This window comes from Ovis aries, chromosome 18 (assembly GCF_016772045.2).
Source record: "Ovis aries strain OAR_USU_Benz2616 breed Rambouillet chromosome 18, ARS-UI_Ramb_v3.0, whole genome shotgun sequence".
Taxonomy (NCBI): Eukaryota; Metazoa; Chordata; class Mammalia; order Artiodactyla; family Bovidae; genus Ovis; species Ovis aries.
Window position 1 is genome coordinate 53,743,521 of NC_056071.1, and position 26,866 is coordinate 53,770,386.

The 26,866-nt window shown below is 43.1% G+C and overlaps 1 protein-coding gene across 1 annotated transcript; it reads left to right on the forward strand.

The window, feature by feature from the left end:
- The first annotated feature begins 307 nt into the window (after positions 1 to 307).
- DGLUCY (D-glutamate cyclase) lies at positions 308 to 25,473 on the forward strand. The gene is made up of 3 exons (XM_042234987.2): positions 308 to 362; positions 6,460 to 6,536; positions 23,027 to 25,473. The coding sequence occupies exons 1-3, from the start codon at positions 308 to 310 to the stop codon at positions 23,084 to 23,086; spliced, it is 192 nt and encodes a 63-aa protein (XP_042090921.1). The 3' UTR covers positions 23,087 to 25,473.
- The last annotated feature ends 1,393 nt before the right edge of the window (positions 25,474 to 26,866 follow it).

Consider the following 26,866-nt stretch of genomic DNA (forward strand, 5'->3'; position numbering starts at 1 on the left):
ACAGAAATCAGAAATAGAGTTTTGTAATACTATGATAGAGCTTCCCTGATGGCTCAGACAGTAAAGCGTCTGCTTTACCCTGCAATGTGGAAGACCCAGGTTTGATCCCTGGATTGGGAAGATCCCCTGGAGAAAGGAAATGGCAACCCACTCCACTACTCTTGCCTGGAAAACTCTTTGGACAGAAAAGCCTGGTAGGCTACAGTCCATGGGGTCACAAAGTCGGACACGACTGAGCAACTTCACTTTCTTCTTTTTCTTTCAGTACTGTGAACTATGTTGTGAATAACAAGATCGTCCTCACTAGATGGTGAACATCAAGGAAATGGGCTGTGTCTTCTACTGTTTTTGTACCCCTCAAGGTCAGGTCCGAAATAGGATCTGTACACATATGTATGTGTTGCTCCCTGTCTTGTTGGCTGACAGAGCTGTGACAACATTGTCACGGTAGTACAGTTACAAAACCTGATGGACGCCTATTGGACTTTACCCTCCCTCTTTTCTATTTGGCTGTGCTGGGACTTTGTTATGGCAAGCAGGCCTGTTTAGTTTTAGCAAGAGGCTTCTCTAGTTGGGGTGCATGGGTTCTAGAGCGCAGGCTCAGTAATTACAACGTTCGGGCTTAGTTGCCTTGTGGGATCTTAGTTCCCTGACCAGGGATCGAACTATTGTTCCCTGCATTGGGAGGCAGATTCTTAGTGACTGGACTGCCAGGGAAGGTTTTATCCTCCTTGAACTTCATGACCACAAATCGCTCCTTGAAGTACTTGCTTGTTTGGCTGCTGAGCCATATGGTTTGTCTCCTGCCTCCCTGGATGCATCCTCCTGATTGCCCTTGTACATCCTATTTACTCTGGCCATCCCCACCTCCCCAATGGTGAGCGTTTATCGGGTGCCTTCAATGTGCCAGGCTCTGTTGCTGGCACTGGAGATACAGCAAGGAATAAAACAGACCAAAAGGCCTGTCCTGGCAGAACTGAAGGGAAACAGAAAGCCTTCTCCCTGGTGTGTGTACGATCCCTCATCCCCACTTCACAGGAGTAACCTCCGCTGAGCACGGGCCAGTCCAGCAGGGCACACAAAGGGGTTAAGGCAGCCTCTGTCCTGCAAGGTTCTTTTCTAGGAGGGAGACTTTCTAGATGCTCATCTGTCTGACCTGGTGCCCTCTCTCATCTGCATGCTTCCAACTTTGCCCGCCCTGCAGTCAATCTGCTATCTGCAGTCAGAACCACCTTCATAAAAGGCAAGTCTTACCAAGTCACTCTTGCTGAAAACCTTTGTGAGTTCCCATTGCTCTGGGGATAAATCCAAATTCCTTCACAAGCTGGCCTCTGCTTACCCTTCCAGCCCCTGCTCCCAGCACCTCCTCCCTTGCATCATACACTCCAACAGCACCAGAAGCTAGTTCCCTCCACATGCTTCCCTGCCTTGGCTCCAACTGTGCCCTGGTCTAGAACACCCTTCCTCCCCACCCTTCTGCTAGTCGAACCCCGACTCTTCCTTTAGGCTCAGCCATTTTTCCTCCTCTACCTGCAGTCCTTATGGCCCAGGAGTGCTCAGCGGTGATAGTTACCTATTTATTTTTCTGTCTCTCCTTTGGAGACAGACACAATGGTAATGATGTGTTTAATGTCTGCCTCCAGGGATGGTAAACCCTCTGTGCGTGTGGGCTGTGGCTGCCTCATTCCTGCTGTATCTGTAGCATGCTGGGCTGGGCGAGGAGTAATAAACACACACGATACTTGAACGGTGAGCCCAGCCAGGAATTGTTCTAAGAACCTCACAAGTGTCAGCTAGTTTCATCCTTACAACAAGTCAGTGAGGAACAAACTGTTGTTAGTCCCTGTTTATAGATGAGAAAATAGGCACAGAGGGTTATAGATCCTCTCTTAAGTGGAGAGGCAGGCTTAGCATCTAGTTAGCCCTGAAACTGTGCTCTGGACCACAATACCTGTTGCATGGACCCTGGGCTCCCAGCAGGCGCTCAGTGAGTGATGGCTGCTGATATTCACACTCCCAGGCATACGTGCCCTCTTACTCACCTCTGTGTACTCAACATACCCTACATGGTCGGGGCTAAATCAGTATTTCCTGAATGAATGAAAAAAATAAGTGAATCCTCAGAAGTATAAGGAATAACTTATTTTATCATTATGACCTGAGTACCTTCCGAGCACAAGTTTAAATTTAAATTTCATTTTTTATTAGGTAATACTTACGTGTTGTGCTAGTCAAGGTTGCAGAGTCTTTTTTCCACCAGAACCATCTCATGGCACAACTCTAGAGGGTGCCATTCACAAAAAAACAGTGTGGCAGCGACTACTCCTGCTCAGGCCCCCATCAACCCAATTTCCCTCCCTGCAGCCACCACTGATACCAAACTTCTCCACCCTTCCAGAGCTGGTCTCTGTGCATTTGAATTGATCGATTGTGTGGGTGTTATTCAACATTGACTTCTTCATCTTGCCTTGTTCACTTTACACCTTTGGGAGATAGTTTCATTTGAGGTGTATAGAGTAGGCTCATTCTTTTAATTATTAACTTACATATTATCTATGTATGGTATGGACGGATAGCATGGACGTAACAAAATTTAATTATTCCTCTCTTTAACCAGTCCTCCATGTATTTAATCGTCCTCTGTTGTTTCTAAATTGTTTTTACTACAAATAGTGCTGCCACTTGCTGTTATTATCCCATCCACTTTTTGAACACATCTGAAGGTTATATTTGCAGAATTGGATTGCTTGGGTAAAGCAGAGGAATGACTTTCTAACAGTAGAATTTCAGTCATCTGTGACAGGCATGGATGAGATATATTTACATTGGGGCTTTGAGTATGTCAGATTCTGCTAGGAATTGATTGTCCATCCCCCTGATTCCATATATTCCATGCTAGGGAATGATATTTGTGGATTTGATGGTTTGTTATCCATTAAAGAAAAAAGAGAGATCTCACAGAAAGCCACAGAAAGGTGGCTTCTTGGAGTCTGACCAAGGCTCACTGTTGGATCCCATCCTACCTCACTTCTAGGGAAAGACCGTGCTAGACAACACAGCACCTGTGCCACTGAGCAGTGAGTTCACCGGAGGTCCTGAGAAGCCTGAGTTCAGGGATCGTTCCACAAAGAAACATGTTTGAACTCTGGCCCCAGAGTCACCCTGGAGGGAAGAGGGAGAAGGTCATTGCTGTTCCTGAGACTCTGAGGTTGTGATTCCTATTAACACCACAGGATAGATGATGGATAGGTGGATGAATGGGTGGATGGGAGGTGGGATGGACACACAGATGCATAGATATAGATAAGTAGATATCGATCAAGTAAGCATGAACTTAGACTTGTCTTGAATTTGTGCTCTGTAATTTCCTCTTTATGTGACTTTCAGTAACTTCTTTGATTTCTCTGAGCTCCAGTTTCCTTGTTTATAGTGGGATTGTCTTCTTCGTGAAGCAGCGCCAATGGTTATAAACCAATGAGGATAAATGGCCTAGCACAGTGCCTGGCCCACAGTGGTCTCCTCTATGTGGTTGTAGTTGCTATAATTTATTTTATGACTGGACAGTCTCTGGATGGTATATTGAGGGCATCTCTTTGGCAGGAGTCAATGAGCACGTACTTCATGCTCTGTTTGGCCCCTGCCTTCAAAGGAATGAACCTGTAGGGTGTGGTTCTTGGCCTTCTTTCCGTCTTAGCATGCTTGGCCTGTGACATTCAAGTGCCTGGCGCTCTCCCAGCATGCATTGTACAGGGCAGGATTTCTAACTACACTCAACCATCTCCAGGCTAGGAAAGTAATGCTATTATAAGAATTACCCAGATCCTCTGAAATTTATGTTAAAATGATAAATAAATAAAGGAAAGGCAGCTACCCTTAGATTTGGGTCTCCTGGCTACAATTTATTTGCAAAACAACATTAAGCTTGCACCTGCTGCCTTATAGAACAATGATGGGGGGTGACGGCTAACAGATTCTTGTGGGGTGTCTCCTTCCATTGGGTTTGGGTAAACTCCATTCTCTCCATATGTGAAGTAAGGTCAGTTATCACTGGGGTCCAGCCACTGTTCCCACATGATTATTGAATGGTTCTCTCTTGTAAGAAGTCATTTTGCTGAGTGTCTGACTTGAGGTGGTACCCCCCACCACAGGGACCTCAGGGAACCACAGACATCAGGGCCTTATCTGGTGCCTTGGCTGTTTGGGTAAAGGTCAGGTTTGCCAGGCCTACCAGGCCCAGGTGGGCTCTCTCAGTCCAGCAGGTAAACACAGGCTTGGCCTGCCAAAGAAGCTGCTTTAAGCCCCTGTATCTTCAACTAGGTAATGGAAACCAACTTCACCTGACCCTCCCAGTACCCCTACCCCAGCCCATGGGGGCCTACTGTTCTCTCCTCTATGCCCTCAGAGCATGTTGTTTCTGCAGCTATTAAAACACCTGCTGTAAGTTTTAAATACATCTCTACATCACTTTGCTGACAAAGGTCCGTAAAGTCAAAGCTATGGTTTTTCCAGTAATCATATATGGATGTGAGAGTTGGACTGTGAAGAAGGCTGAGTGCCGAAGAATTGATGCTTCTGAACTGTGGTGTTGGAGAAAACTCTTGAGAGTCCCTTGGACAGCAACGAGATCAAATCAGTCAATCCTAAAGGAAACCCGCCCTGAAAATTCTTTGGAAGGACCAGTGCTGACCCTGAAGCTCCAATATTTTGACCACCTGATGCGAAGAGCTAACTCATTGGGAAAGACCCTGATGCTGGGAAAGACTGAAGGAAGAGGAGAAGGGGACAACAGAATGAGATGGTTGGATGGCATCATCAATTCAATGAACACGAGTTTGAGCAAACTCTGAGAGATAGTGAAGGACGGGAGCCTGGCGTGCTGCGGTCCATGGGGTCTTGAAGAGTCAGACATGACTGAGCAACTGAACAACACCACCTTCCAAGGCAGTGAAAGAGGAGAGTGAAAAAGTTGGCTTAAAACTCAGCATTCAGAAAACTAGGATCTTGGCATCTGGCCCCATAGCAAATAGATAGGGAAACAATGGAAACAGTGACAGACTTTATTTCTGGGCTCCAAAATCACTGCAGATGGTGATTTCAGCCATGAAATTAAAAGATGCTTACTCCTTGGAAGGAAAGTTATGAACAACCTAGATACCATATTAGAAACTTCCACCTTTGGCCAACAACACCTTCCAATATTTTTAATATTTCGTTTGTTAGAGATTTTATAAAATCTTGAATTCTTCATGAAAATGGCCATGATCTTCTCTCTGGGAGGTTAGAGATGAAAACAACAAATTGGTGATTTGGAATTCCACTGGGCTCTTCTCTGTAGATAAAAAGAATTGTGGGAAATCAAGGTTGTACAGCTTCATTATGAACCTTCACTATGAACACTGCTCTTGAATCCCACTTTCATCCATTCTGCAGTCAATCAGTCATTCAACAAACACCTATCAACTCTCACTTTTGTGCCAGACACTATGCTAGGCATATGGTATAATTATATGAGAAAGACATGGGCTGCACCTTGGCAGCCAACACAGTGTGGCTATCTGGCCCTAAATTTTGCTAACACATTGACACCTCTTCCCAGAGTACAAGAAGTCAATTTATAGAATTACTTTTGGAGCATAATTTCCTGGAGCTTTGAGACTATCTTTAAATTTACAGCATGTATTCATTCACCAAAAATCTGTGTAAGACACTGTGTCTATAGTCATGGTGAGAGGAGGATATAAAGAAGAAAACATAAAATCTCTACTTTCTAGGACCCAAATCTAAATAACAGAAGTAATATGTAGGCAGGAAATCCAGCCTGTTAATTCCTTTGCGATTGCATGTGGCATTGACTCATTTCTTCATTTCCTCGTAAGTATATTTGGTGTGTGCTGTGTGCTGAAGCTGTGATAAGGGCCCATGGAAGAGTTCTAAAATGTAGTCTTGCCCTCTAGGCACTCTGGGGTCTCCCCAGGGGAGAGAAATGAGATTCAGATTCAGGTAGAACATCCGGCCAACTGTACCTGCAGACCAAGATCAGTGGCTCAAAAAATGCTTTGGTGGCAAGGCAGCCCAGCACCAGCCAGTGTGAGCCTGTTGGATGCTTTGTGGGGGCAGAAGATTCTGAACCAGTTCTGAGGAATGGAAAGGCCTTCAGGAGAGAGGCAGGGAGGACATTCCAGGGCAGGGCAAGGGCAAAAGCAGAGCTCTTGAAATGTCAGGAATTTCTCTCTAGAAACGGAGACATGAGGGGATAGGGTAGGGGGGAAACTTGTTCCAAACAGTAGCCCATCCCAGAGCAGTGCCAGGAGCAGTCCTGGGCGGGTTGGGAGGCGGTCCTGATGCTGAATCTGCCCCTTGCGGGGAGCTGTGAGTTCTCATCTATTCCTCTCTGTCCATTCCTCAGGTCCTCTGTGGCCCACTCAGGGATGGCATAATGTTCTTCACATTCCACCGAAGTCTGCCTTCCCTCTGCCTTAAGGAGTTTGATTCTACAAAAGAAACCAAACACCAGAAACATGTCCAGCATGAGTAGGGTTGAGTGGTGCTCGGTGTTAAAAAAAAATTCCCTGAAAATACCAGCCATGTCCATTCCCAGAAACTCTCAAGACTCCCAGCTTCTAACTGGGAGACAGAAAGTCAGAGCAGAAGGAGATTCTCCTTGGTCATTGCTTAATTTTCTAGAAGGAGCTGCTGCCTTGGACCAGACTCAGGTGTGAAGTCTAGTACGACCCAGCTCTGCTTGGTACCCACAGATCCACAGGGAGAATCCCCAATGACCTCTGATGATGAAAAGGCTTTCCCTCCTGGGAGAAGTTTCCCCAGATTATGCTACATTTTAGTTTAGTTTTGATTGAGACCAGGTTTCCCTGCGTGGGCTGGTCTTTTCTGGGTGGCACCCATCCCTACACTATCTCCCAGGAATGACACCCAAGGCTCCAAAAGGTCCTGAAAGAGAAAACAGGTATCCATGTTGTCGCCAACCTAAATCCCAGCAAAACTTCACAATAACAAAGACATTTCTGGTTATGGTGGAATCACCAGCAACATAGACTAGAGCACTAAAGCAGGACAATTTTCATTGTTTTTGGACATATCTGTCCTCTGTTGCCATTTGTGGGCCAACAATTATCTATTGTTGCCCATCAAAGCACCCCCAAACTTGGTGGCTTAAACCATAATTCTCATAATCTACACTGAGGCCAGGCTCAGCAGGGTGGTTCTTCCACTCCACGTGGTGTCTCCTGGGCTAGCCCACCAAGCTAGTATCTTCCTCACATGTCTGGAGTGTCCACTGACATGGCTGGAACCACTGGGACCAGCCTCACGTTTCTCTCTCTAGGAAGCCTCTCCATCAGTGGAGGCCAGAATTCTTTACAGAGTAGCTCAGGCCTCCGTGGGAGATATTCTAGGAGAACAAGCCCTAATGCACATATCCAGCCTCTGCTTGCTTCATACTTCCTAATGTCCTGTTAGTAAAGCAAGTCATGTGGCCCAGGCCAGTGTCAAGGTGGAGGGGACTCTCAGTTGTGAATACTGGGAAGCATGCTTTATAGTCAGCACATAACAGTGGACCACAGCCCTTCATTTACATGATGGATCAACAAGCACCAGCTTTACCAGATCGACCTCCACTCACTAGAACCTGGGGGAGAGGGACCAAAGGAACAGTGTGGCTCCTTGCTGGCCATCTCTGGGGGCAGACTGTGTGATCTCTTTAAGCCTCACCTGTTAGAAAGCAACTACAGAATCTTGCCCAAGGAGCTGACATAGGTGAGGTGCTGGACCCACATTAGCTGCCACCAGTAACCTCAGATATGCAGATGACACCACCCTTATGGCAGAAAGTGAAGAGGAACTAAAAGGCCTCTTGATGAAAGAGGAGAGTGAAAAAGTTGGCTTAAAGCTCAACATTCAGAAAACTAACATGGCATCTGGTCCCATCACTTTATGGGAAATAGAGGGGAAACAGTGGAAACAGTGTCAAACTTTATTTCTGGGGCTTCAAAATCACTGCAGATGGTGGTTGCAGCCATCTGCATGAAATTAAAAGACGCTTACTCCTTGGAAGAAAAGTTATGACCAACCTAGACAGCATATTAAAAAGCAAAGACATTACTTTGCCAACAAAGGTCCATCTAGTCAAGGCTGTGGTTTTTCCAGTGGTCATGTATGGATGTGAGAGTTGGGCTGTGAAGAAAGCTGAGTGCTGAAGAACTGATGCCTTTGAACTGTGGTGTTGGAGAAGACTCTTGAGAGTCCCTTGGGCTGCAAGGAGATCCAACCAGTCCATTCTAAGGGAGATCAGTCCTGGGTATTCTTTAGAAGGACTGATGCTAAAGCTGAAACTCCAATACTTTTGCCACCTCATGCGAAGAGTTGACTCATTGGAAAAGACTCTGATGCTGGGAGGGACTGGGGGCAGGAGGAGAAGGGGACGACAGAGGATGAGATGGCTGGATGGCATCACCAACTTGATGGACATGAGTTTGGGTAAACTCTGGGAGTTGGTGATGGACAGGGAGGCTTGGCGTGCTGCAGTTCATGGCGTCACAAAGAGTCGGACATGACTGAGCGACTGAATTGAACTGAACTGATGGTAGATTCTCCACGAGGAAAGTGGCTGTTTCTGTGGGCCAGCTGGAGCTCTCCAGCTTGGAGAGCTGTCTTCCAGGGCTTTAAATCAAATTAGGACCGTTAAAAGGCTTTTGCATCTTCCTTTTCTCTCTCTCTCTCTCTCATTATTAAGTTTAAAAAAAAAAAAGGGAAAACATTGCTCTTTGGGTAAAAGGACTCAGAGGACTCATTTCATAAGTACCGTAAAGTACCCCTGCCTTATGTGTCCACAGCCTCTTCCAAAAGGGCACCACGGAGGCCTCTATTCCATGTCCTGTTACTGATGAGGATGATGTGGAGATTTTCTGTGACAGGTGGTAGAGGTGAACAATACCAAAACAAAAAGCCTTCAGAAGTGCACTTAATTAAAAAGGAAACAGAGAAGCTTGGTGTGCATAATACCTCATGATTTATAGTAGTCATCCAGTTTGCTCTGGAAACAGGCCTCAGAGGTAAGAGAGGGGTGGCTAGGGGCTGGGAGGCCTCCAGGCTGGCTGAATTCCCTTCCACTAACTCTGAATTATTTTTGAAACACGCTGGGCTTGCTCGAGCCATGCCCAGCTTCCTTGGGCTTTCGGCAGCAGGGGGTGTCCAGTTTGTCCTCCTTGGGAAAGTCTGTAGCATTGGCAGGCACTATAGGCTTTAAAATAATGAATTCCAGGCAGTTTGAGTGGGGACCAGGGATAGACTTCCCCTGCAGAGGACTGCATCTGCTTCATTGCTCTATTCCCGAGGAGGAAGGTGCCGGAGGTAGTGATGGACCCATCCTGGTTGAGGGGGAGGGCCATTCCTGCAGCCCAGTGGTGACCTGAGAGGACCTCAGGGGTCACCTGTCTGAGGCTTGACTCTTGACTGTGCCACATACCAGCTGTGTAACCCTGGGAAAGTCACTCCATCTCTCTGAGCCTCATTCTACTCGCCTCTTGTATAAAGTACAGATGATTCCACACATAAATTTCTGAGCACAGAGAATCTGGCATATAATAAGCATTCAGAAAAATATTAACTGATAAATATTACTACAAAAAAGAAATGTCCACATGTTGATAGAGCAAATCTGGCATTTAGGAGATTTGTCACCAAGATTATTTCTCCAAAAGAGTACAATTATGTTTTTCTTTGCGATGATCTTCTTTTTAAAGGAAATTGCCTTTTTTTTTTTTTGAAACATAACTTTTCTTGTTTGTTTTTCCTCCAGTTACAGACTGATATCTATTTATTATATAATTTTTAGCATATTAAGGAAACCATAAAAAAGAAAATTAAAATCACCCATAATCTTGTCAGTAGAGATAACCATGATGAACATGAAAATATGCTTCCTTCTGGTTCTTTTTTAAAAATTAATTTATTTTTCATTGAAAGATAATTGCTTTATAGAATTTTGTTGTTTTCTGTCAAACCTCAACGTGAATCAGCCATAGGTATACATATATCCCCTCCCTTTTGAATGTCCCTCCCATATCCCACACCATCCCACCCTAGGTTGATACAGAGCCCCTGTTTGATTTCCTGAGCCATAAGCAAATTCCCATTGGCTATGTATTTTACATATGGTAATGTAAGTGTAAGTGTTACTCTCTCCATACATTTCACCCTCTCTTCCCCTCTCCCCATGTCCATAAGTCTGTTCTCTATGTCTGTTTCTCCACTGCTGCCCTGTAGATTAGTGCCATTCTCCTAGATTCCATATATATGCGTTGCTGCTGCTGCTGCTAAGTTGCTTCAGTCATGTCTGACTTTGTGTGACCCCATAGACGGCAGCCCACTAGGCTCCTCTGTCCCTGGAATTCTCCAGGCAAGAAGACTGGAGTGGGTTGCCTTTTGCTTCTCCAATGCATGAAAGTGAAAAGTGAAAGTGAAGTCGCTCAGTCGAGCTCGACTCTTAGTGACCCCATGGACTGCAGCCTACCAGGCTCCTCCATCCATGGGATTTTCCAGGCAAGAGTACTGGAGTGGCTGTATATATGCATTAGAATACAATATTTATCTTTCTCTTTCTGACTTACTTCAGTCTGTATAATAGGTTCTAGATTCATCTACCTCATTAGGACTGATTCAAATGCATTCCTTTTTATAGCTGAGTAATATTCTATTGTGTATTTGTACTTCTTTATCTATTCATCTGTTGATGGACATCTAGGTTGCTTCCATGTTCTAACTATTGTAAATAGTGCTGCAATGAACAATGGATACATGTGTCTTTTTCAATTTTGGTTTCCTCAGGGTATATGCCTAGGAGTGGGATTGCTGGGTCATATGGTGGTTTTATTCCTAGTTTTTAAGGAATCTCCATACCATCTTCCATAGTGGCTGTACTAATTTCCATTCCCACCAACAGTGCAAGAGGGTCCCTTTTCTCCACACCCTCTCCAGCATTTATTGTTTGTAGACTTTTTGATGATGGCCATTCTGACCGGTGTGAGGTGATAATCTCATTGTAGTTTTGATTTGCATTTCACTAATAATGAGTGATGTTGAGCATCTTTTCATGTGTTTGTTAGCCATCTGTATGTCTTCTTTGGAGAAATATCTGTTTAGTTCTTTTCCCCACATTTTGATTGGATTATTTGTTTTTCTGGTATTGAGTTGTATGAGCTGCTTGTATATTTTGGAAATTAGTCCTTTGTCAGTTTCATTTGCTATTATTTTCTCCCATTCTGAGGGTTGTCTTTTCACCTTGCTTATAGTTTCCTTTGCTTTGCAAAAGCTTTTAAGCTTAATTAGGTCCCACTTGTTTACTTTTGTTTGTATTTCCATTACTCTAGGAGGTGGGCCATAGAGGATCTTGCTTTGATTTATATCATCGCGTGTTCTGCCTATGTTTTCCTCTCAGAGTTTATAGTTTCTGGTCTTACATTTAGGTCTTTAATCCATTTTGAGTTTATCTTTGTGTATGATGTTAGGAAGTGTTCTAATTTCATTCTTTTACATGTAGCTGTCCAGTTTTCCCAGCACCATTATTGAAGAGTCTGTCTTTGCCCCATTGTATATTCTTGCCTCCTTTGTCAAAAATAAGGTACCCATAGGTGCATGGGTTTATTTCTGGGCTTTCTATCTTGTTCCATTGGTCTATATTTCTGTTTTTGTGCCAGTACCATACTGTCTTGATGACTATAGCTTTGTAGTATAATCTGAAGTCAGGAAGGTTGATTCCTCCAGCTCCATTCTTCTTTCTCAAGACTGCTTTGGCTGCTTTGAGTCTTTTGTGTTTCCATATGAATTGTGAAGTTTTTTGTTTTAGTTCTGTGAAAAATGTCTGATAATTTGATAGGGATCACATTGAATCTGTAGATTGTGTTTGGTAGTATAGTCATTTTCACAATATTGATTCTTCCTACCCATGGGCATGGAGTATCTTCCCATATGTTTATGTCATCTTTGATTTCTTTCATTAGTATCTTATAATTTTCTGTGTACAGTTCTTTTGTCTCCTTAGGTAAGTTTATTCCTAGATATTTAATTCTTTTTGTTGCAATGGTGAATGGGATTGATTCCTTAATTTCTTTTTCTGATTTTTCATTGTAAGTATATAGAAATGCAAGTGATTTCTGTGTATTGATTTTGTGTCCTGCAACTTTGCTAAATTCACTGACTAGCTCTAGTGATTTTCTGACACTATCTTTAGGGTTTTCTATGTACAGTATGTCATCTGCAAACAGTGAGAGCTTTGCTTCTTCTTTTCTAATCTGGATTCCTTTTATTTCTTTTTCTTCTCTGGTTGCTATAGCTAGGACTTCCAGAACTATGTTGAATAATAGTGGTGAAAGTGGACACACTTGTCTTGTTCCTGATCTTAGGGGGAATGCTTTCAGTTTTTTCACCATTGAGAAAAATGTTTACTTTAGGTTTATCATATATGGCCTTTACTATGTTGAGGTAGGTTCCTTCTATGCCCACTTTTTAATCATAAATGGGTGTTGAATTTTGTCAAAGGCTTTTTCTGCATGTGTTGAGATTATCATATGGTTTTTATCTTTCAATTTGTTAATATGGTGTTTCACATTGATTGATTTGTCTATACTGAAGAATTCTTGCATCCCTGGAATAAACCCAACTTAATTATGGTGTATGAGCTTTTTGACGTGTTGCTAAATTCTGTTTGCTAAAATTTAGTTGAGGATTTTTGCATCTATTTCATCAGTGATATTGGCCTTAGTTTTCTTTTTTTGTGTTGTCTTTGTCTGGTTTTGTTATCGGGGTGATGGTGGCCTCGTAGAATGAGTTTGGAAGTGTTCCTTCCTCTGCAATTGTCTGAAAGAGTTTTAGAAGGATAGACAATAGCTCTTCTCTAAATGTTTGATAGATTTCTCCTGTGAAGGCATCTGGTCCTGGGCTTTTGTCTTTTGGGAGATTTTTGATCACCGCTTAAATTCAGTACTTTTAATTGGTTTATTCATAATTTCTATTTCTTCCTGGTTCACTCTTGGAAGATTGAACTTTTCTAAGAATCTGTCTATCTTTCCAGCTTATCCATTTTATTTCCAGTTTAACAGCTGATTTTTCAGTAGAAACTCTGGCCAGGAGGGAATGGTAGGATATATTTAAAGTACTGAAAGGGAAACATTGACAACCAAGATTACTGTACCCAGCAAGGATCTCATGCAAAATTGATGGAGAAATAAAAAGCTTTTCAGACATGTAAAAGTTAAGGGAATTCAGTACCACCAAACCAGCTTTACAACAAATGTTAAATGGACTTATATAGTCAAGAAATGTAAGAGAAGAAGAAAGATCTATAAAATCAACCCCAAACAATTAAGAAAATGGCAATAGGAACATATATATCAATAATTACTTTTTTTTATTGATCTCATGATTTATTTTTTTATTTATATATATATATTTTTAATTTTTTTTTAATTTTAAAATCTTTAATTCTTACATGCGTTCCCAAACATGAACCCCCCTCCCACCTCCCTCCCCATAACATCTCTCTGGGTCATCCCCATGCACCAGCCCCAAGCATGCTGTATCCTGTGCCAGACATAGACTGGCGATTCGATTCTTACATGATAGTATACATGTTAGAATGCCATTCTCCCAAATCATCCCACCCTCTCCCTCTCCCTCTGAGTCCAAAAGTCCATTATACACAGCTGTGTCTTTTTTCCTGTCTTGCATACAGGGTCGTCATTGCCATCTTTCTAAATTCCATATATATGTGTTAGTATACTGTATTGGTGTTTTTCTTTCTGGCTTACTTCACTCTGTATAATCGGCTCCAGTTTCATCCATCTCATCAGAACTGATTCAAATGAATTCTTTTTAACGGCTGAGTAATACTCCATTGTGTATATGTACCACAGCTTTCTTATCCATTCATCTGCTGATGGACATCTAGGTTGTTTCCATGTCCTGGCTATTATAAACAGTGCTGCGATGAACATTGGGGTACATGTGTCTCTTTCAATTCTGGTTTCCTCGGTGTGTATGCCCAGCAGTGGGATTGCTGGGTCATAAGGTAGTTCTATTTGCAATTTTTTAAGGAATCTCCACACTGTTCTCCATAGTGGTTGTACTAGTTTGCATTCCCACCAACAGTGTAGGAGGGTTCCCTTTTCTCCACACCCTCTCCAGCATTTATTGCTTGCAGATTTTTGGATCGCAGCCATTCTGACTGGTGTGAAGTGGTACCTCATTGTGGTTTTGATTTGCATTTCTCTAATAATGAGTGATGTTGAGCATCTTTTCATGTGTTTGTTAGCCATCCGTATGTCTTCTTTGGAGAAACGTCTATTTAGTTCTTTGGCCCATTTTTTGATTGGGTCATTTATTTTTCTGGAATTGAGCTGCATAAGTTGCTTGTATATTTTTGAGATTAGTTGTTTGTCAGTTGCTTCATTTGCTATTATTTTCTCCCATTCAGAAGGCTGTCTTTTCACCTTGCTTATATTTTCCTTTGTTGTGCAGAAGCTTTTAATTTTAATTAGATCCCATTTGTTTATTTTTGCTTTTATTTCCAGAATTCTGGGAGGTGGATCATAGAGGATCCTGCTGTGATTTATGCCAGAGAGTGTTTTGCCTATGTTCTCCTCTAGGAGTTTTATAGTTTCTGGTCTTACATTTAGATCTTTAATCCATTTTGAGTTTATTTTTGTGTGCGGTGTTAGAAAGTGATCTAGTTTCATTCTTTTACAAGTCGTTGACCAGTTTTCCCAGCACCACTTGTTAAAGAGATTGTCTTTACTCCATTGTATATTCTTGCCTCCTTTGTCAAAGATAAGGTGTCCATATGTGTGTGGATTTATCTCTGGGCTTTCTATTTTGTTCCAGTGATCTATATGTCTGTCTTTGTGCCAGTACCATACTGTTTTGATGACTGTGGCTTTGTAGTAGAGCCTGAAGTCAGGCAAATTGATTCCTCCAGTTCCATTCTTCTTTCTCAAGATTGCTTTGGCAGTTCGAGGTTTTTTGTATTTCCATACAAATCTTGAAATTATTTGTTCTAGTTCTGTGAAAAATATGGCTGGTAGCTTGATAGGGATTGCATTGAATTTGTAAATTGCTTTGGGTAGTATACTCATTTTCACTATATTGATTCTTCCTATCCATGAACATGGTATATTTCTCCATCTATTAGTGTCCTCTTTGATTTCTTTCATCAGTGTTTTATAGTTTTCTATATATAGGTCTTTAGTTTCTTTAGGTAGATATATTCCTAAGTATTTTATTCTTTTCATTGCAATGGTGAATGGAATTGTTTCCTTAATTTCTTTTTCTACTTTCAAATTATTAGTGTATAGGAATGCAAGGGATTTCTGTGTGTTGATTTTATATCCTGCAACTTTACTATATTCATTGATGAGCTCTAGTAATTTTCTGGTGGAGTCTTTAGGGTTTTCTATGTAGAGGATCATGTCATCTGCAAACAGTGAAAGTTTTACTTCTTCTTTTCCAATTTGGATTCCTTTTATTTCTTTTTCTGCTCTGATTGCTGTGGCCAAAACTTCCAGAACTATGTTGAATAGTAGCAGCGAAAGTGGGCATCCTTGTCTTGTTCCTGACTTTAGGGGAAATGCTTTCAATTTTTCACCATTGAGGATAATGTTTGCTGTGGGTTTGTCATAGATAGCTTTTATTATGTTGAGGTATGTTCCTTCTATTCCTGCTTTCTGGAGAGTTTTTATCATAAATGGGTGTTGAATTTTGTCAAAGGCCTTCTCTGCATCTATTGAGATAATCATATGGTTTTTATTTTTCAATTTGTTAATGTGATAAATTACATTGATTGATTTGCGGATATTGAAGAATCCTTGCATCCCTGGGATAAAGCCCACTTGGTCATGGTGTATGATCTTTTTAATGTGTTGTTGGATTCTGATTGCTAGAATTTTGTTGAGGATTTTTGCATCTATGTTCATCAGTGATATTGGCCTGTAGTTTTCTTTTTTTGTGACATCTTTGTCAGATTTTGGTATTAGGGTGATGGTGGCTTCATAGAATGAGTTTGGAAGTTTACCTTCCTCTGCAATTTTCTGGAAGAGTTTGAGTAGGATAGGTGTTAGCTCTTCTCGAAATTTTTGGTAGAATTCAGCTGTGAAGCCGTCTGGACCTGGGCTTTTGTTTGCTGGAAGATTTCTGATTACAGTTTCAATTTCCGCACTTGTGATGGGTCTATTAAGATTTTCTATTTCTTCCTGGTTCAGTTTTGGAAAATTGTACTTTTCTAAGAATTTGTCCATTTCTTCCACGTTGTCCATTTTATTGGCATACAACTGCTGATAGTAGTCTCTTATGATCCTTTGTATTTCTGTGTTGTCTGTTGTGATCTCTCCATTTTCATTTCTAATTTTATTGATTTGATTTTTCTCTCTTTGCTTCTTGATGAGTCTGGCTAATGGTTTGTCAATTTTATTTATCCTTTCAAAGAACCAGCTTTTGGCTTTGTTAATTTTTGCTATGGTCTCTTTTGTTTCTTTTGCATTTATTTCTGCCCTAATTTTTAAGATTTCTTCCCTTCTACTAACTCTGGGGTTCTCCAATTCTTCCTTTTCTAGTTGCTTTAGGTGTAGAGTTAGGTTATTTATTTGACTTTTTTCTTGTTTCTTGAGGTATGCCTGTATTGCTATGAACTTTCCTCTTAGCACTGCTTTTATAGTGTCCCACAGGTTTTGGGTTGTTGTGTTTTCATTTTCATTAGTTTCTATGCATATTTTGATTTCTTTTTGATTTCTTCTGTGATTTGTTGGTTATTCAGAAGTGTGTTGTTCAACCTCCATATGTTGGAATTTTTAATAGTTTTTCTCCTGTAATTGAGATCTAATCTTAATGCATTATGGTCAGAAAAGATGCTTGGAATGATTTCGATTTTTTTGAATTTATCAAGTTTAGATTTATGGCCCAGGATGTGATCTATCCTGGAGAAGGTTCCATGAGCACTTGAGAAAAAGGTGAAATTCATTGTTTTGGGGTGAAATGTCCTATAGATATCAATGAGGTCTAACTGATCTAATGTATCATTTAAAGTTTGCATTTCTTTGTTAATTTTCTGTTTAGTTGATCTGTCCATAGGTGTGAGTGGGGTATTAAAGTCTCCCACTATTATTGTGTTATTGTTGATTTCCCCTTTCATACTTGTTAGCATTTGTCTTACATATTGCAGTGCTCCTCTATTGGGTGCATATATATTTATAATTGTTATATCTTCTTCTTGGATTGATCCTTTGATCATTATGTAGTGGCCTTCTTTGTCTCTTTTCACAGCCTTTGTTTTAAAGTCTATTTTATCGGATATGAATATTGCCACTCCTGCTTTCTTTTGGTCTCTATTTGCGTGGTATATCTTTTCCCAGCCCTTCACTTTCAGTCTGTATGTGTCCCTTGTTTTGAGGTGGGTCTCTTGTAAGCAGCATATAGAGGGGTCTTGTTTTTGTATCCATTCGGCCAGTCTTTGCCTTTTGGTTGGGGCGTTCAACCCATTTACATTTAAGGTAATTATTGATAAGTATGATCCCATTACCATTTACTTTATTGTTTTGGGTTCAGGTTTATACACCCTTTTTGTGTTTCCTGTCTAGAAAATATCCTTTAGAATTTGTTGGAGAGCTGGTTTGGTGGTGCTGAATTCTCTCAGCTTTTGCTTGTCTGTAAAGCTTTTGATTTCTCCTTCATATTTGAATGAGATCCTTGCTGGGTACAGTAATCTGGGCTGTAGGTTATTGTCTTTCATCACTTTAAGTATGTCTTGCCATTCCCTCCTGGCCTGAAGAGTTTCTATTGAAAGATCAGCTGTTATCCTTATGGGAATCCCCTTGAGTGTTATTTGTTGTTTTTCCCTTGCTGCTTTTAATATTTGTTCTTTGTGTTTGATATTTGTTAATTTGATTAATATGTGTCTTGGGGTGTTTCGCCTTAGGTTTATCCTATTTGGAACTCTCTGTGTTTCTTGGACTTGGGTGATTATTTCCTTTCCCATTTTAGGGAAGTTTTCAACTATTATCTCCTCAAGGATTTTCTCATGACCTTTCTGTCTTCTTCTTCTGGGACTCCTATAATTCGAATGTTGGAGCGTTTCATATTGTCCTGGAGGTCTCTGAGATTGTCCTCATTTTTTTAAATTCGTTTTTCTTGTTTCCTCTCTGATTCATTTATTTCTACCATTCTATCTTCTATTTCACTAATCCTATCTTCTGCCTCCGTTATTCTACTATTTGTTGCCTCCAGAGTGTTTCTGATCTCATTTATTGCATTATTCATTATATTTTGACTCTTTTTTATTTCTTCTAGGTCCTTGTTAAACCTTTCTTGCATCTTCTCAATCCTTGTCTCTAGGCTATTTATCTGTGATTCCATTTTGATTTCAAGATTTTGGATCATTTTCACTATCAATATTCGGAATTCCTTCTCAGGTAGATTCCCTACTTCTTCCTCTTTTGTTTGGTTTGGTGGGCAACTCTCCTGTTCCTTTACCTGCTGAGTATTCCTCTGTCTCTTCATCTTGGTTATATTGCTGCGTTTGGGGTGGCCTTTTTATATTCTGGTAATTTGTGGAGTTCTCTTTATTATGGAGCTTCCTCACTGTGGGTGGGGTTCTATCAGTGGCTTGTCAAGGTTTCCTGGTTAGGGAGGCTTGTGTTGGAGTTCTGGTGGGTGGAGCTGGGTTTCTTCTCTCTGGAGTGCAGTGGAGTGACCAGTAATGGGTTATGAGACATCAAAGGTTTTGGAATAATTTTGAGCTGCCTGTATATTGAAGCTCAGGGGAGTGTTCCTGTGTTGCTGGAGAATTTGCGTGGTATGTCTTGTTTTGGAACTTGTTGGCCCTTGGGTGTAGCTTGGTTTCGGTGTAGGTATGAAGGCATTTGATGAGCTCCTATTGCTTAATGTTCCCTGAATTCAAGAGTTCTCTAATGTTTTCAGGCTTTGGATTTAAGCCTCCTGCTTCTGGTTTTCAGTTTTATTTTTACAGTAGCCTCTAGATTTCTCCATCTATACAGCACTGATGATAAAACATCTAGGTTAAAGATGAAAAGTTTCTCCACATTGAGGAACACTCAGAGAGGTTCACTGAGTTACAAGAAGAGAAGATGGAGGGGGTAGTTAGAGGTAACTGGAATGAGATGCGGTGAGATCAAAAGAGGAGAGAGCAAGCTAGCCAGTAGTCACTTCCTTATGTGCACTCTATAGTCTGGACCGCTCAGAGGTATTTACGGAGTTATATGGGGAAAAGGAGAGGGAGGAAGTAGACAGAGGTGGCCAGGAGGATATCAATAATTACTTTAAATGTAAATGGATTAAATGCTCCAACCAAAAGACACAGACTAGCTGAATGGATACAAAAACAAGACCCATATATATACTGTCTACAAGAAACGCACTTCAGACCTAAAGACACAAATAGACTGAAAGTGAGAGGATGGAAAAATATATTCCATTCAAATGGGAAGCAAAAGAAAGCTGGAGTAGCAATCCTCATATCAGACAAAATAGACCTTAAAATAGAGAAGATGACAAGAGATCAGGAAGGACACTACATAATGATCAAGGGATCAATCCAAGAGGAAGACATAACAACTGTAAATATCTATGCACCCAACATAGGAGCACCTCAATACATAAGACAAACACTAACAGACATAAAAGGAGAAATGGACAGTAACACAATAATAGAAGGAGACTTTAACGCCCCACTCACATCAATGGACAGATCATCAAAACAGAAAATTAATAAGGAATGTCTTAAATGATACATTAGACAAGACAGATCTCATTGATATCTTCAGGACATTCCATCCAAATGCAGAAAAATACACCTTCTTCTCAAGTGCACATGGAACATTCTCCAGGATAAATCACATCTTGGGTCACAAATCAAACCTCAGTAAATTTAAGAAAATTGGAATCATATCAAGCATCTTCTCCAACCGCAATGCTTTGAGACTAGATATCAATTACAAGGGAAGAAAGAAAGTGTGAGAAACAGAAGCACATGGAGATTAAGCAATATGTTTCTAAGTAACCGACAGGTCACTGAAGAAATCAAAAGGGAAATGAAAAAGTTTCTAGAAGCAAATGACAATGAAAACACGACAACTCAAAACCTATGGGATGCAGCAAAGGCGGTTCTAAGAGGGAAGTTTATAGCAGTACAGTCCTATCTCAAGAAACAAGAAAAGCATTCAATAAACAACCTAACTTTACACCTAAAACAGCTGGAAAAAGAAGAAGAACAACAACAACAAAAAAAAATTAGTAGAAGGAAAGAAATCATAAAGATCTGAGCCGAAATAGATGAAAAAGAAATGAAAGAAACAATAGTAAGATAAATAAACTAAGTGCTGGTTCTTTGAGAAGATAAGCAAAATTGACAAACCTTTAGCCAGACTCATCAAGAAAAAAAGAAGAATCAAATCAACAAAATTAGAAATGAAAAAGGAGAGGTTACAACAGACAATACAGAAATACAAAGGTTAAGAGACTATTGTGAACAACTATATGGCAGTAAAATGCATATCCTTCCAGTTCTTTCTCTTATCTTCTTTAAAAAGGAGACTATGCTGAGAATACTGTTTTCTTACCTAGTAATGTTCCTTTAATGATACATCCCAAACATCTTTTAATATCATTAAATATTTCTTCTTTACCATAATATTTTATCTTGTTGGCCATGTCCTGTGGCGTGTGGGATCTTAGTTCCCTGAGTGGGGATCAAACCTGCACCCCCTTTATTGGAACCACTGAATCCCCAGGGAAATCCTTGTACAATAAGTTTAAATGTCCTCACAAGATTCACTGGATGAATGTAACTCCAACCCCTACTTCCTGAGCACCCATGTGTTGGGTAATTCACATATAGGAAAGGACTCACAGAGTTCTCTTTGAGGTATGTATGATTTCTATCATCTAATCCATGGCAAAAGCAAGCCCGGGGTCATAGCACTGGTCAGAGGCAGAACTGGGATTCAAACCTGGTTTGTTTGCCTCTAGAACCAAAGGACTTCCCATTCCAGAGACGGGCTGGTTGCCCCCAGAGGAGAATGTGACCTGCAAGTGGTAGGCATGGCAGGGTGATCTTCCTCTAAAACTATCTCTTTGGAGGGAGTCAAGGATTCCTTGAGCCTGCTCAGTTAGGAACCTGCTCATACAAAAAATGTGAACCATCTCTTTCCCAAAAAGGGTACCCAAAGGGGCAATAAAACATACAAAAAGGCACTCATTTGCATTACTTATCGGGGCAATGCAAATTAAAATCCCCATTCGATGCCACTGGAAAGGCTGGAATGAAAAAGGCAGGCAATACCAAGTGTTGAAGAGGATATGGAGCAACCAAGAGCTCACACGCCCCTGTTGGGTATGTCAATCCGTGAAACAGACAGAGTGGGGCCTGGGCCCCTGTGCTGTAGTGCTGGACTGCTTGCACCTGGACAAACATCTCCTCAAGCAACAATGCGCAAAGAAACTACATGGGACTAAAAACAGCTGCGTGCATGTGCAACTGGGGTAAACTCTGGGCAAAAAAATACAAAAAAGACCAAAACACCCAACTCCCACTTCTAAAGAGCTGGGAGCAAAAATTGTGTCGGGAGCAAAAGCAGGGTACTGCACATGCCCCTTGCACTCAACACCATAAAGAGGTGGGCAAAACACTGAAGCCACTGTCCTGCCTAACTCCTGAACACACCCCTACTCTCACCCCATATAAGGAACCAGCTCACCCAGCCTCAGGGAGTGAGCCAAGGGACCTGTTACTTGGTTTTGCTCCCTCCTGCAACCACAGAAGCCTTGCCTGAGTGTCTTGGCCTGGCCTCTTATTAATTTCTGTTGACTGGGGAAGGCCAAGAACACTGGTCAATATCACAACCACTTTGGAACCTGCTTAGCAGTGTTGGCTCAGATGGTAAAGTATCTGCCTGCAATGCAGGAGACCTGGGTTTGATCCCTGGGTCAGGAAGATCCCCTGGAAGAGGAAATGGCAATCCACTCCAGTACTCTTGCCTGGAAAATCCCTTGGACAGAGAAGCCTGGTATGCTACAGTCCACAGGGTCGCAAAGAGTTGGACATGACTGAGTGACTTCACTTTCACTAAAGCTGAGCAAGTGTATTTCCTACAATCGTAGCTGTGTGCCAAACAGCACTGGGCACGTGTGTGCCCAAAACGAATGTACTAAAGTGTTCTTGGTGGCACCACTGGTAACAGCCCTATGCTGGGAAGGATTCCAATGTCCATCAGCAATAGTTTGGGATAAAAGCAGTATGGTAATGAGTGTACCTAAAGAAAATCAACCCTGAATATTCACTGGAAGAACTGATGCTGATGCTGAAGCTGAAGCTTCAATACTTTGGCCACCTAAGGCAAAGAGCTGACTCATTAGAAAAGACCGTCATGATGGGAAAGATTGAAGGTAACAAGAGAAGGGGACGACAGAGGATGAGATGGTTGGATGACATCACTGACTCCACGGACATGAGTTTGAGCAAACTCCAGGAGACAGTGAAGGACAGGGAAGCCTGGTGTGCTGCAGTCCGTGGGGTCACAAAGAGTTGGACATGACTGAGCAACTGAACAACAAGGAGTGTACCACACATCAGCAAGAATGAACCCAGTATTGGTGAGCAAAGAAGATAGCCTCAAAAGACACATACTGTATGATTCACAGGAAGAACACATATGAAGAACAGGCAAACGTGATCTGTGGTGTTAGAAGTCAGGGTAGTGGTCACCCTTATGAGGGGTGTGCAGGGGGCTGACGAAGGGGCATGGGGGGCAGAATCCTGGGATGCTGGTAACACTCTGTGTTTTGACCAGGATGCTGATTCCACAGGTCTGTTCATCTCATGAAAGTTCATTAAGCTGTACACGTAGGTGCATTTTTCTGTGTGTTATGCTTCAATAAAAAGTTGAATTATAAAGGCTCTACAAGAAGGAATAGACCGCATTCTTCCCTTTTCTCAGCAAACCCAGGGCTCTAGCCTCCCAGTTTGGTGGTCCCGCCCAGGCCCCTTGCTCTGGCCTCTGAAAAGTTCTGCTAGGCTTTCCAGGTGGTACTAGTGGTAAAGAACCCACCTGCCAATGCAGGAGACATAAGAGATGCGGGTTTGATCCCTGGGTTGGGAAGGTTCCCTGGAGGAGAGCATGGCAACCCACTTCAGTATTCTTGCCTGGAGAATCCCATAGACACAGGAGCCTGGCCGGCTACAGTCCATGGGATCGCAAAGAGTCAGACATGACTTGGCACGCGTGCCAGGCCAACAGCGGCCCTCTGCCGCTGCTGGGCCAAAGTGAGCGAGACAAATGGACATCGCCCACCCTGGCCACTGTTCCAGGCACCAGGTAAAACACCTGAGTTTTGGGGTTAAAGCTTGAGAGTGGCCAGATGCTGCAGCCAGGTGCGTCTGTCACGAGGGATCGCTCTGTCCTGCCTTGGGGACCGCGTGGTGCCCGGCACGGAGCCTCACTCATGACTTGTGAAGGAAGGAGCTGCCCTCCCCATGTTCCCACTCCGACCCCTGTCCTCTGCCAGGTCAAGAAATTCAGGCAAGGCTTTATTGGTGTTGCCAGGACTGAGAGACTAAGCCCATTGTCAGCACCCAGAGATAAACATTGTTGATATTGTCATGAATGCTCTCCCAGCCTTTTTTTAACAAAATAGCTAAGTTTGTTTATTTTTGGCTGTGCTGCGGGGGCATTTCCTCCAGTTGTGGAGCACGACGAGGGCTTCTCATCGCAGTGGCTTTTCTTGTTTGTGGAGCACTGGCTCCAGGGTGTGTGGCTCCTGGGCTCTAGGGCACAGGCTGAACAGTTGTGATACAGGGGCTTAGTGCTCCGTGGTGCGTAGGATCTTCCCAGACCAGGGATGGAACCCCTGTCTCCTGCATTGGCAGTCAGATTCTTTACCTCGGAGCCACCAGGAAAGTCCTCTCCCAGCCTTTTAAAATACAGCCTCTGGAATAAACGGCCCCACTGACTCTGCTTCCACGGTAGTGCTCCGGGGAGCCGTTTCTCCAGGCCTCCTGGCTCAGGCTCACATCCCTCTCCCTAAACTCCTAGGACATCTTAACTGTTCTCCTGGTGCCACTTACTCCCTCCCCTTCTGCCCCCGCACCCCTCATTCCCATCTGCTTCTCTCCCACTGGAGTGACTTTGTCCACATCTGATCACGTGACTTCCTCATTTAAAGTTCTTCGGCGCCTTCTCGTCCTTTACCCAGTATCAGGCCAGTAGTGACCACGCCCTGGCCCAATGCTTACCCTACCCAGACACTCCAGTCACACCTAACACTCTCCCCATAGAGAAGCCCCAGGAGCATTCTTCTGTTATCATTTGTGGATTCCAGGAGTCAGAGGGTCCGTTAGAGCCCCCACATAAGCCCAACGTCAGCTCCTTGACTCGCCCCTCCCACACTGCCATCTCAGGGGCTCCTCGGGTCTCAATGCCTCCATGCTGTTTACACGCTGCTTCCTTTGCCTAGGATGTGCTTTCTTTCTCCTCCAACTGGTGAACTCCTATTCATCCTTCAGAACCCCATCCATTTGTGGGAGAGAATGGATTTCTCCCTTCTCTGAGTCATTCCTCTATCTAGGCAGTTGGCACTCACTGCTCTATATTGCAAGCATCTGATTTCAATGGTGTCTCAACTGCCGATGTAGGATTTCAAGCTTCTGAAAGGCTGGCCAGTGTCCTGTCCGTCCCTGTAGTCGCCATCTGACCTGTGTCGGGCAAGGTGGGATGACTCAGCAAAATGGTTTTGGAGTGAATGAAGAATAGGCTTGTAACCAAAGACTTTCAACCCTGCAGAGTTTTTTCTGAGAAAGAGAAGGTCTTTCCACTCCTGGCACTGAGAGCTTCCTCATCCCTTTGGTCTGTGGGTCCTGCCTCCATGGCAGAGAGGGCACCATTGTTTTTTTCTTGCTGGTTTGGCTGATTTCTGGTCCAGGTTCCAGGAAATATAATACAGTGGAGACAGGAGCAACGTTATCTTCACGCTGATTTAATAGTTTCCAATCTGGCAAGATTTGAAAGATACTAACAAGGCCCTCTGCTTAACCCTGTGCTCCCCGCCTTGATGCTGGTACCTGAAATTTCAGACCCGGACGTCCTCTTCTCTTTGCCCAGCTCTTTTTAAAAATGTATTATCCAGTATTGTGTGAGTCCACTTCCATGAGGTTCCAGGAAGAGGCAAATTCATAGACAGGAAGTAGAACTGAGGTTACCAGGAGCCAGGGAGGGTGGCGCAATGGAGAGTTTTGTTTAAGCACAGAGTTTCTGTCTGGGATGATGAAACAGTTTTGGAAATGAATGGTGATGATAATTGCACAATTTTGTGAATGTAATTAATGCTACAGAATTGTAAAAAATGGTTAAAATGGTGAATTTCATGATACACACACACACACACACACACACACACACACACATTGCCACAATTTTTTTTTTTAAAGCTTCCATCTGATAAATTTTAAAAAATTCATTTTCAGAGTCTGGGGACCTACGAGCTTTCCTTTGTGTCCCCAGGACGGGCTGTCCCCAGTTTGGGGAGTGTGAGTTCAGCATGTACACGGGTAGCCTGCCCTCGCTGGAGGAGTCCTCGGAGCAGCTGAAGGACACGGTGACCTTCCTCCTGGGGGGTAGCTTCTCCCTGGGAGGGGTCTGGGAGGATGCGGGCCTCCCCGCATACAAGGTAGGGACTAGTCCATGGGAGCAAACTGACTTGAAAATGTGGATTATCTTATATTTTCCTGCGGCGGGGAGAACACTGTCACAGGAGGAAGGAGACCTGAGCTCTGGCCCCTTCCCAGCTGTGCAACCCAGGACAAGCAGTGAGCCTCTCTGAGCTTGTTTCCTCCTCTGCAAAATGGGACCACCAGCCTCTCCTCTGCCCACCGCTGGGTCTGTTATGAGCACCCAGCCTGCCCCTGAGCGTGGGGGTCCAGCCCTTCTGGACAGACCACTGTGCTGTGTAAACCAAGCCTACTGGGAATTTGTCCGGCTCCTCTGACTTCGGGCATCACAGTGAGATTTCTGAAAAAGCTCCCTGGCGTCAGGAAGACGTGCCTGGCTGGGTAAAAGCCCAGGGATTTGTGGTGGAGCCTTGGGCAGGCTGCTCACTGCTGGGTGATGTTTGTCAAGGAAGCTGGGCATGTTGGTGGCGGAGGCAGCTGCTGGTGGTCACAAGCACAGTGTGGCCATGTCTCCAGGCCTTGCCTGCCATGAGGCCACCTCCCTGCTGTGTCCCTGAGGTTTCATTCCCAGCCACTGCCTGTCATGGTGGGGAGAGAACCCCTAACCCCTTCTGGACACTCGTGTGAAGTCTGGGAATTCACTCTGCTTCTGAATGGATAGGCAGCCAGGGTCAACAGCCGGCCCCAGGTTTCTTTCTTCCTTTTATGACATCTTTGCCACACCTCGTGGCACGTGAGATCTTATTTCACCAACCAGGGAATCAAACCCACACTCCTTGCATTGGAAGAGCAGAGTCTTAACCACTGGGGCAACCAGGAGGCACCCAGGTTTCTTCATGGAGGTCTCAGATTGGAGATTTCATCTTGGGTCCAAGACACTTATTAAAACTTGCCTGGAGAATTCCCTGACTAGGATCCCACAAGCTGCGTACGGTGGCCAACAAATAAACAAAATAAAACAAAAACAAAACATATTGAGATCAAAAATAAAGAAATGAAAATGAAACTCGCCAGGTTTGGGCTCCTGCCGGAAGGGCCCCAGCTGCCTTTAATGAGGAACAAGTCTGCCCACTGTGTGCACTGCTTTTCACGTGTGGAAACTGTGTCTGAGCGGTTTTCTTGAAGGTTAGG

Excerpts from the sequence above, each read along its gene's own strand:
- DGLUCY (XM_042234987.2), top strand. The coding sequence starts at position 308 with ATGGTGAACATCAAGGAAATGGGCTGTGTCTTCTACTGTTTTTGTACC. Across the intron at positions 363-6,459 it reads CTGTTTTTGTACCCCTCAAG|TCTGCCTTCCCTCTGCCTTA; the intron begins GTCAGGTCCGAA and ends ATTCCACCGAAG. Across the intron at positions 6,537-23,026 it reads ACATGTCCAGCATGAGTAGG|CCTCCCAGTTTGGTGGTCCC; the intron begins GTTGAGTGGTGC and ends CCAGGGCTCTAG.